This window comes from Suncus etruscus, chromosome 1 (assembly GCF_024139225.1).
Source record: "Suncus etruscus isolate mSunEtr1 chromosome 1, mSunEtr1.pri.cur, whole genome shotgun sequence".
Classification (NCBI taxonomy): domain Eukaryota; kingdom Metazoa; phylum Chordata; class Mammalia; order Eulipotyphla; family Soricidae; genus Suncus; species Suncus etruscus.
Genome location: NC_064848.1, coordinates 124,050,578 through 124,062,314, shown reverse-complemented (window position 1 = coordinate 124,062,314; position 11,737 = coordinate 124,050,578). Strand labels below are relative to the sequence as shown.

The 11,737-nt window shown below is 39.8% G+C and overlaps 1 protein-coding gene across 1 annotated transcript; it reads left to right on the top strand.

Annotated features, from left to right (window-relative positions):
- The first annotated feature begins 10,743 nt into the window (after positions 1–10,743).
- On the top strand, positions 10,744–11,457 carry LOC126008266 (mediator of RNA polymerase II transcription subunit 10). The gene has a single exon (XM_049772795.1). The coding sequence runs from the start codon at positions 10,774–10,776 to the stop codon at positions 11,179–11,181; it is 408 nt and encodes a 135-aa protein (XP_049628752.1). The 5' UTR covers positions 10,744–10,773; the 3' UTR covers positions 11,182–11,457.
- The last annotated feature ends 280 nt before the right edge of the window (positions 11,458–11,737 follow it).

Here is an 11,737-nt window from a genome sequence, read left to right as displayed (position 1 = left end):
TAATATTCTGGTTGTACAAGTCCTCAGCAGGAGTCATATTTTAAATTGAATGAGTTTATATTTATCAAGTATAAAATTTGAATTCTGGGACCAACATGCTGTTAAGCCATTTCTTAGACAAGCCATAGTTTTATATAATCTTTCTTCTGTTATAAATATACCTATTTCTCTCATTTATCTTGTGGATATAATGGACTAAGAAATAAAGAAGGAACAATTAGTAGAATACTGTCTAATGGTAGACTTCTCTGCTTTATATTTTTATAGTGTCTATTTGCATGTATGACTCATTGCTTTCTAATGAAGTTTTGAAAACATTGTCAATCATCATACAGGAGGATACTTCCATCAAGTGATATATGTGTTTACTAACACAAACATCAATTTTCTCATTATCTTTATTAACTTTTTTATTCAGTTTTTCTCTCAAGAATATTTCTGTGAAAATTCTAAATAAATAGTATGAGTCACACTTTGAAAGAAATATAAATATACACAGTATGGTATCAACTAACCTTTAAACTAAAGACATCATCACCTAGATATCTAAATAAAAGAGTATATAAAAAGAGTATGAGTATAATTTATTGGATCTAAACGAAGCCCCCTCCTACCAGCTTCTTTAACATAGAAAAACCTTACAAGACATAATTTTCAGATAAATGATACTGGAATTGGTACTTATTTATAGGGGAATATGACTGGGTTGCTTCAAAATAAAATATATCCTATGACAATGACTTATACAGAACATTGAGTTTATGGAAAGAGCAGTGGTCCAGAGAAATAACTTCTTTATTTATGTCAAGAATTTTAAAAATGCTACATTTAATTTTAATATCATGATGAGCAATATTCCCCCTGCCTGATAGGCCTCATTACACAGTAGCATGTACAGTATTTGGCTTATTTGACCATTTTTATGAATCATTAAAAAATGAACAAGGCATTAAAAAAAGCCAAGTAAGTAATAAGTTAATAGAATATAGCTTCTAAAATCTAAAATAATTTTGTACTCAGTTTTAATGAACATTAAAAAACAAAATGTTTTTGGTGCATATGCCTATTACCTGTTTTTAGTAATTGTAATTTCTATTCTACCAGAAAGCTACCACTTTTCTTAAGAATTCTTGAGCTTAATCTACCTAATTTTGTGGACTAAATTGTACAAACATCAATTTCTGGTTTATTTACATATAATTTATATATATGTATATATAATTTATAATAGTATTTATGTTCTCTATTTTCCTCTTGTTTGAAAGAATTTTAATTAGGTACTTTTCTTTTTTGTTGTTCTTGTTGGTTTTTGGGTCACACCCAGCAGCGCTTAGGGGTTCCTCCTGCTCTATGCTCAGAAATTGCTCCTGGCAGGCTAGGGGGACCATATGGGATGCCGAAATTCAAACCACCATCCTTCTGCATGCAAGGCAAATGCCCTACCTCCATGCTATCTCTCCGGCCCCTAATTAGGGACTTTTCTTCTGAATTTCTAATTTGTTTTTAAACTATTTAAAATGTGAATATGCAAAGTTTGTAAATAAACATAATAATGCTTGGAAAGTTTCATTGTTCTTGATAATTTCTGAACAAATGGACAAGAAAAATAGAAAATATAAATCAAAACAATTCACTTAACGGAATTCTTTATTCTTTAAAGTATTTTTTGCTGCTTTGATTTCAGTATAAGATTTTAATTTTGCTTTAATCTTTGATATCTATTAATTTTCAACCTCATTGTTGTCCTTTTGCTTATACTATTCATAGCCTGTTATCTTTTAAACTCTTCCTTTTTTGATATTATTTGTATGCTTATATCATATATTGTTTCTAAATAATTTTTTAGATAGTGACCTCTGGGGCCAGAAAGATAGTACAGGGATTAAAGCTTTTACCTTGCATGCTGCCAATTTTAATTGCATCTTCTCTCAACTTATAAACCTTAAGTAGTGCCAGAGATGATCATTGAGCACAAAGCCACAGGTATATCTTGAACACAATTGACTGTTTTCCCCACAAACAATAATAATAATTAATTAATTAAAATTTTGACCTATTTGGTAATATTAGGTAAATAGAAGGTTGGATTGTACTTTTGATTCTGGCTCAATATTTTTACTTCATTGGGTTTCTGCACTTCTGGTATTTAAATAAAAAAAATAGGCCAGTGAGTGAGTAAGAAATGGCTGGATGTGAGGGTTTCCAGGCAGAGTGCTGATTGCTCTACCTGCAGAGTCTCCACCCGGCTGTGATTCTTCTGAGGAAACTGAGCACCTGAAGGGAGCCCTGTCCTACCCTTCTCTGTCTTTTCTGAACTCTGGAAGCTCTCCTCAGAGCCCTGGGAAGTGAACCCCAAAGAAACTACATTTGGAAGCTACCCAGCGAGCCAGAAACTGAGCACCTGAAGGGAGCCCTGTTCTACCTTTCTCTGTCTTTCCTGAACTCTGGAAGCTCTCCTCAGAGCCCTGGGAAGCGAACCCCAAAGAAACTACATTCGGAAGCTACCAAGCGAGCCAGTGACTCCCCTCAGAGTCCTGGGAAGTGAACCCCCAAAATACAGCATTCTGAAGCTGCCCAGCGAGCGAGTGAAAACTACGCCTGACCAGTGGGGCCCGACTGTGAAAAACTGTGAGTGCTGCCTGTGTGTGTCTCTCTGCTATCCTGTTGCATGAACCTCCTGAGAGTGGGCTGAAAAGAGGCTACAGAAGGCACTTAGCTTCACTTCGCTACGCAGCCATGCGCTCTTTCTAAAAAAAGAACACCATCACAAGAAGAAAAAAACCACACAAAGAACTGTGCTGGATCACAGAAGCAAGAATTTCTCTCCAGACTGTCTACTCTGCTTCGTGCTCGGGCCTAAGATTTGATCCTGTGTGAGGCTTCATCCACGGAGGACTCCCCTACCTTGGAGGCAAGTCGGCCCATCCAGAAAGGGCGGAGCCAGAGAAGTGTGTTGCCTGCATCATATAACCAATGAATACCACCACAACACATAGAAAAACCCACAATACAAGTGTGACAATGGGGAAACAACGCAGGCCAGCATCAGACATAGAGAATGAAGATGACAATTCTGATGACCAGTTAACGACCAACCAACTAATCAATCTCTCATATAAGGACTTTAGAGTAGCAATATGGAATATGCTCAAAGAACTCAAAGAAACCATGAATAGAGTAGAACAGAACACTAATAAGAATCAAGAAAATATGAAGACAGAAATCACAAAACTCCAAACTGAAATAACATGTCAACTAACAGGCCTGAAAAAATCAGTAAATGAAGTGAATGACAAAATGGATAAGCTCTGGGACAGGGTATCAGAAGCTGAGAATAGACTTGGTGCTGTGGAAGATGAGATGCATAACAATTCCATACAACAGGAGAGATTGGAAAAAAAATTAAAACAAATGAACAGACAATGGAAAAATTAGTCAAAGAATGGGAACAGATGAAAATAGAGGTCTATGATAAGATCAACAGAAACAACTTAAGAATCATTGGAGTCCCAGAGACCCAGGAAGAAAATTTCCAGGAAGAATCAACGGTCAAGAACATCATTAAAGAGAAACTCCCAGAGCTAAAGAATATATGTGATCAAATCCTGCATGCTCGAAGACTACCAACCAAAAGAGACCCTCTAAATTCTGGCACAAGACAAGGCTATCCTCTCTCACCACTCCTATTCAACATAGCACTGGAAGTACTTGCTATAGCGATTAGGCAAGAAAAAGATATCAAGGGAATCAGATAGGAAAGGAAGAAGTCAAGCTCTCACTGTTTGCAGATGACATGATGCTCTACTTAGAAAACCCTAAAGACTCTACCAAAAAGCTTCTAGAAACAATAGACTCATATAGCAAGGTGGCAGGCTACAAAATTAGCATACAAAAATCAATGGCCTTTCTATACACCAATAGTAATAAGGAAGAAATGGACATTAAGAAAACAACCCCATTCACAATAGTGCCACACAAACTCAAATATCTTGGAATCAACTTGACTAAAAATGTGAAGGACCTATACAAAGAAAACTATAAAAGTCTGCTCCAAGAAATAAGAGAGGACACGTGGAAATGTGCTCAAGTGCTCATACCCTGCTCATGGATTGGCAGGATTAACATCATCAAAATGGCAATACTCCCCAAGGCGTTATACAGATTCAACGCTATCCCTCTAAAGATACCTATGACATTCTTCAAAGAAGTGGATCAGGCACTTTTGAAATTTGTTTGGAACAATAAACACCCTATAATAGCTAAAGCAATCATTGGGAAAAAGAATATGGGAGGAATTACTTTCCCCAACTTTAAACTTTACTACAAAGCAATAGTTATCAAAACAGCATGGTATTGGAATAAGGACAGACTCTCAGATCAGTGGAATAGGCTTGAATACTCAGAAAATGTTCCCCAGACATACAATCACCTAATTTTCGATAAAGGTGCAGGAAATCCTAAATGGAGCAAGGAAAGCCTCTTCAACAAGTGGTGTTGGTACAACTGGCTAGCCACTTGCAAAAAATTGAACTTAGACCCCCAGCTAACATCATGTACGAAGGTAAAATCCAAATGGATTAAAGACCTCGATATCAGACCCCAAACCATAAGATATATAGAACAACACATAGGCAAAACTCTCCAGGACATTGAGACTACAGGCATCTTCAAGGAGGAAACTGCACTCTCCAAGCAAGTGAAAACAGAGATTAACAGATGGGAATATATTAAGTTGAGAAGCTTCTGCACCTCAAAGGAAATAGTGCCCAGGATACAAGAGCCACCCACTGAGTGGGAGAATCTATTCACCCAATACCCATCAGACAAGGGGCTATTTTCCAAAATATACAAGGCACTGACAGAAATTTACAAGAAAAAAACATCTAATCCCATCAAAAGATGGGGAGAAGAAATGAACAGACACTTTGACAAAGAAGAAATACAAATGGCCAAAAGACACATGAAGAAATGCTCCACATCACTAATCATCAGGGAGATGCAAATCAAAACAACAATGAGATACCACCTCACACCACAGAGAATGGCACACACCACAAAGAATGAGAACAAACAGTGCTGGCGGGGATGTGGAGAGAGAGGAACCCTTATCCACTGCTGGTGGGAATGCCGTCTAGTTCAACCTTTATGGAAAGCAATATGGAGATTCCTCCAAAAACTGGAAATCGAGCTCCCATATGACCCAGCTATACCACTCCTAGGAATATACCCTAAGAACACAAAAATACAATACAAAAATCCCTTCCTTACACCTATATTCATTGCAGCACTATTTACCATAGCAAGACTCTGGAAACAACCAAGATGCCCTTCAACAGACGAATGGCTAAAGAAACTGTGGTACATATACACAATGGAATATTATGCAGCTGTCAGGAGAGATGAAGTCATGAAATTTTCCTATACATGGATGTACACGAAATCTATTATGCTGAGTGAAATAAGTCAGAGAGAGAGAGAAAAACGCAGAATGGTCTCACTCATCTATGGGTTTTAAGAAAAATGAAAGACATTCTTGCAATAATAACTTTCAGACACAAAAGAGAAAAGAGCTGGAAGTTCCAGCTCACCTCAGGAAGCTCACCACAAAGAGTGATGAGTTTAGTTAGAGAAATAACTACATTTTGAACTGTCCTAATATTGAGAATGTATGAGGGAAATGTAGAGCCTGTATAGAGTACAGGCGGGGGTTGGGTGGGGAGGAGGGAGATTTGGGACTCTGGTGATGGGAATGTTGCACTGGTGATGGGTTGTGTTCCTTTTATGACTAAAACCCAAACACAATCATGTATGTAATCAAGGTGTTTAAATAAAAAAATATTTTAATAAAAAAAATACATGTTTTGGGGAAGACAGCCCAGTGGTCAGGGATGAATTTCTTGTATTCATAAGGACCCAAGTTTGATCCTTGTCATTACATGATACCTGTATAACATTGAGTGGCTGCAGTTCTGAAAGCTCCCATGCACTGCTGGAAATGACTCTGGTTGTCTCAGTACTATCAGTACAGAATTTGGCTTATTTGACCATTTATTATCAATCATTAAAAATGGGACAATGCATTAGAAAACATCAAGTGGGGCCGGAGAGATAGCATGGAGGTAAGGCGTTTGCCTTTCATGCAGGAGGTCTTCGGTTCAAATCCTGGCATCCCATATGGTCCCCTGTGCCTGCCAGGAGCAATTTCTGAGCCTGGAGCCAAGAATAACGCCTGAGCACTGCCGGGTGTGACCCAAAAACCACAAAAAGAAAAAAAAAAGAAAACACCAGCTCTATCCATCCTCTCTTGAGCTGGAGGCTAGCCCTAGCAGCATGGGGTTTGGGAAACCCCATGTGGAAGGCCTTCTCCCTAACTTGGGTGTGCTGGGAGCCTTGATAGGCCCCCAGCCTTCCCCTCTTCTGCCCCTGGCCTCCAGGCCTTCTGGGGTGGCAGCCCAGGAGGCCAGACAAGGTGGGTGTCTGGGAGGGTCCCTCCTGGATGGGGTCCCAAGCTTTCCCCACCCTTCTCCCAGCTCTAGGGTGAGGAGGGCACAGGGTTTAGAGTGGGCAGATCCTGGCTTCTGGCTCTCTATCCATCCTCTCTTGAGCTGGAGGCTAGCTTTAGCCGCATGGGGTTTGGGAGACCCCATGTGGAAGGCCTTCTCCCTAACTTGGGTATGCTGGGAGCCTTGATAGGCCCCCAGCCTTCTCCTCTTCTGCCCCCGGCCCCAGGCCTTTTGGGGTGGCAGCCCAGGCGGTCAGATAAGGTGGGTGTCGAGGGGGTCCCTTCTGGTTGGGGTCCCAAGCTTTCTCTGCCCTTCTCCCAGCTCTAGGGTGGGAAGGGCATAGGGTGTAGGGCGGGCAGATCCTGGCTTCTGGCTCTCTATCCATCCTCTCTTGAGCTGGAGGCTAGTTCTAGCTGCATGGGGTTTGGGAGACCCCATGTGGAAGGCCTTGTCCCTAACTTGGGTATGCTGGGAGCCTTGATAGGCCCCCAGCCTTCCCCTCTTCTGCCCGGGGCCTCCAGGCCTTCTGGGGTGGCAGCCCAGGCGGCCAGACAAGGTGGGTGTGGGGGGGGGTCCCTCCTGGATGGGGTCCCAAGCTTTCCCGGCCCTTCTCCCAGCTCTAGGATGGGAAGGGCACAGGGTGTAGGGCCGGCAGATCCTCGCTTCCTGCTCTCTATCCATCCTCTCTTGAGCTGGAGGCTAGCTCTAGCCGCATGGGGTTTGGGAGACCCCATGTGGAAGGCCTTCTCCCTAACTTGGGTATGCTGGGAGCCTTGATAGGCCCCAGCCTTCCCCTCTTCTGCCCCCGGCTTCCAGGCCTTCTGGGGTGGCAGCCCAGGAGGCCAGAAATGGTGGGTCTTAACTTGGGGTGTGCTGAGATTTGCTCGGTTGTGCTAAGTTTGTCACGGGCAATTTCTGACCAGTCCACATATGGAAAAATCGCGCGTGGGGGCTAGTGCACTGCATGTATTAAGAGTATTCCTTATCTCTATGTTACGTTTTGCATATCCAGAATGTCCATTTTGTATTCTGCCCTTTCCCACACCCCTACAAAGCTCATTTTACTCCCTAAATCTCTCACCCCCCCAAAAACATCACTAACCCATATTATTCTTTTTAACTTCAGTACTGTGCAATCCTTATCACCGACCAAAGCCGTGCATTGTGTGTGACAACCCCGAACTGTTTCAAAAGACATAAAATGGACACGTATTTATTTCAAAAATTTTGTGTTTTTTTTCTCTGACAGCTATAAGTCTTACTAAATATCCTCTTATACAGTGATGATTCTAACCACTTTTTATATTCTCTTTATGAGCTGTTTAACAAGGAATTTATGGTGAAAGAGTCCCCCAGTTTAATGCTAATGATTGAACCATGTCATGGGGATTGTTGGACTTGTTCTTTTAGCCCCCATATGCGCCAATAACGCCACGTGGCATTGCTCCTTTTTTGCATAGGCACATTAAAATGGGAAAATACTATACATACAAATAAGATCCTATCTAATAGAGATTAGAACACACAAATCTTTGGTGCAAAGGGACCTTACACCTTGAACATTGGCATAACGACCTGGCACAGGTCTCACAAGAAAGGGCATTTTCCATTCACCCCTGAACCAAGGAAGCCATCCACGAAACATCCAGGTTTGTCTATAATATCACCTGGAAGCAATCCTCTACCACGGAAGACCCTACCACTGCTCAGACATTGACCTGCTCAAAAGAGACTTTCCTTAAACTAAGAAGACTTAACAACAACGAGCTGCTTACAGGACAGGGCTCTCTGCATTGCCCTTTAATGGTGAGGTGAAACGAGAAGACACCTCACATCCTGACTTCAATGTAGGATATGCAGATTCCAGGATATTTAATACAGAAACATGATACCAACAACAGAGACTGTGTGAAAAATAAAAGTGTGGTGGCACTACAGACAATGTCTTGGATTGGACAATCTAGCTTGCCTAGAGCCTAGAGTTGGTCTTATGCCAGGAAACTTCAGGGTTCGGGTCTCTTTGTATTTGGGCCAAGGGTATTCCTTTCCATTCCCCTCATATTTTGGTGGGCCTATGCAAACAACAATTGCCACTCTAACACTGTTTTTACTGTGCTCCTTTGACTCTAATGCTAAAAAAAAAAAACCACTTAAAATTTGAGGTTAACTTAAGCTAATATGCATGTACATGGAAATGTAAAAGATACTATGCCTCTAATGTTTAAGGAGTTATGTAAGTTTTATGGCTTTAGATTGCCTTGTGTGCTGTTAAGAAATATTATAATGTGTTACAATCTGGGGACTTGAGGGACAAAGTAATTGTACATGGATTCTGTTTTATTTACCTTAATGTTCTTTGGCTGAAAGTTCAAAGTTAAGATATCAGCAAGGGGACTTCATCTGAGAATTATGTTTTAAGTGATTGTCCTAACACTGTAACTTTACCTTGTCCTCTTTCTTTGCATCTTTGTTCTCATAATTAAAAAAAAATTTAAAAAAAGAAAACACCAAGTAAGTTTTAATTTAATAGAATATAGCTTCTAAAATCTAAAATAATTTGTACTTAATTGTAATGAACATAAAAAAACAAAATGTTTTCTAATCCCAAGTAGTACTTACCATGTCCAGCAATTGAAACCTCTCACATCGTTGGCTTAGGAGCATTGGAGATGACACCAGACCTCTTTCACTGATTGAAGATATTAATATTTTTGGTTAAATATTAAAATGACTTACTATCAAATAAGAATTTTTAACTATTACATGTCATGTCATATAAAATTTGTGATTTGATGATGTATTCAAACAATGTCTATATTGTTTTATAATTCATTAATTATGCCTTCCCCACTAGCACTTGTTTCTGAAAAGTGCAGAAACTTTGTTTCATTTAGTTAAACAGTCTTAAAATAGTGTTCCAATACAATGTAAAGCACAGAAAGAAAATTCAGAATTAAATCATATTGACAAATGTCACTTGCATTCTCTTAATGTTTTTATGATTTTCATTACCTGAAGGAACTTTAAAATGTATTTATTCAAAATTTACTCATATTCAGGAATTCATAATCAAAGTCAAGCTAAGTCAACCACTTCTCAGAGATTCTTAAAGAAATACCTTTTTTTTAAAAGAACAAAGCTTCAAGTTCACCTATCACATTGAAAATTGATCGAAAATAAAGATGTGTGTAAATCAATCATAAAAGTCTTATTAGAGCTTTCTGTGATAATTTACAAAAGAGTACACAGACTTTTAACTGTGTAATTCTCCTTGACTTTTATATCACTTCTTTTTCTTTTTCTTTACCTTTTTTTTTTTTTTTTTGGTTTTTGGTTTTTGGGTCACACACACTCGGCAGTGCTCAGAGGTAACTCCTGGCTCTATGCTCAGAAACTGCCCCCGGCAGGCACAGGGGACCATATAGGATACCAGGATTCGAACCACCGACCTGACCTTCAGCATGAAAGGCAAATGCTTTTATCTCCATGCTATCTCTCCAGCTCTGACTTTTATATCACTTATGTGTCTAAGGCTTATATATCCTTTTAAATAATAGTTTTAAGTCTTCTATCACTAACCTTGTAAGTAATTGAAGTTTACTTTCCTTAAAGACATACAAAAACATCTTGTTTATGTGGTTATAATGTTGACCTCTTAAATATATTATTTAATAAGTTTTCATTATGCAATCACTAGTTTCTTGATAGTATGAAAATCCAATTTCCAATGGATGCTATTAAAACTATAAAAAGGAAAATTTATTTGTGACAAATTAGCCTTGTCCTTATAAGAAAACTTTTGTCTTTCATATGTTCTTTGTATTGTAGGTTCTCTGAGATAAATATGTTTGTCCTGAAAGTTAGCTCTTAATGTAGAGTTCTAGGTTGGAAAAAAATATGAGAGTGTGATGACTTTTCTTGCAAAACAGAAAATAAATATTTAAGTGCCAACTGGCTATAATAAATATGATTTCTAATAAAATGAGGATAAACATTTAGATATTTCTTAGCCAAGACATATTAATTAAACCTTCAATATGGGTATAGTCTTAGTTTTTCTAAATATAGAGTCTACTATTCTATATGACTTCATAATATGGCTAAATATTTACCAGACAATAAAATGGTTCCCAATAAAGTTAGTTACTACATAATATAAAAAGTTATTACTAAGTAATTAATTTCAACAGACCTAAAATAGTAAATAATTATAAAAGTTAAAATATTACACTCAGCGGCGGGGCGGGAGCCGCCCGGAGCGCCCGCGGCCATGGCGGAGAAGTTCGACCACCTGGAGGAGCACCTGGAGAAGTTCGTGGAGAACATCCGGCAGCTCGGCATCATCGTCAGCGACTTCCAGCCCAGCAGCCAGGCGGGGCTCAACCAGAAGCTGAATTTCATCGTCACTGGCCTGCAGGACATTGATAAATGCAGACAGCAGCTACATGACATCACTGTGCCTTTAGAAGTGTTTGAGTACATTGACCAAGGCCGGAATCCCCAGCTCTACACCAAGGAGTGCCTGGAGCGGGCACTGGCCAAGAACGAGCAGGTCAAGGGCAAGATTGACACCATGAAGAAATTCAAGAGCCTGCTGATCCAGGAGCTGTCCAAGGTGTTCCCCGAGGACATGGCCAAGTACCGGAGCATTCGGGAGGAGGAGCATCCGCCTTCCTAACTCACTGCCCACTGGGCCTGGGGAGGTTGCTGAGCCAGTGCATGATTCCCCTAGCTTTGGGACTGTTCTGACCCAGGTCAGCACTGCTCAGCGACTCCTGTGCTGCCGTCACAGTGCCAGAGCGCAAGCAGGGAAGGAAGGAGGAGGATTTGGCTTGAGCTGCGGCCTTGAGTGTAGATTCCAGACTGTTACAGGTGCAGGATGCTGGACTCACCCGGACCAGACCTGCAATAAAGTCTTAAGTCACAAAAAAAAAAAAAAAAAAAAAAAAAAAAAAAAAAATATTACACTCAAAACTCTCTGATTTTTATTTTGTTAGTGTTTGAGCCACACATGTTTATCTTGTTATCATAATTATGAGGAAGGCTATAAATGTGACATCATAATCCATCTTTTTTCCTTGCAGATGACTGAATCAAGAAGAATTATTAAAATACATTTTTTGGGGGTTGGAGTGGTGGTGTAGGTGGTAAGGCATCTGCCTTGACCATGCTAGTCTAGGACGGACAGCAGTTTGATCCTTGGCATCCCACTATAAAAGAGCAAATTAAATACT

What these genes read in the sequence shown, in the direction of transcription:
- LOC126008266 (XM_049772795.1), top strand. Translation starts at nt 10,774, where the DNA reads ATGGCGGAGAAGTTCGACCACCTGGAGGAGCACCTGGAGAAGTTCGTG.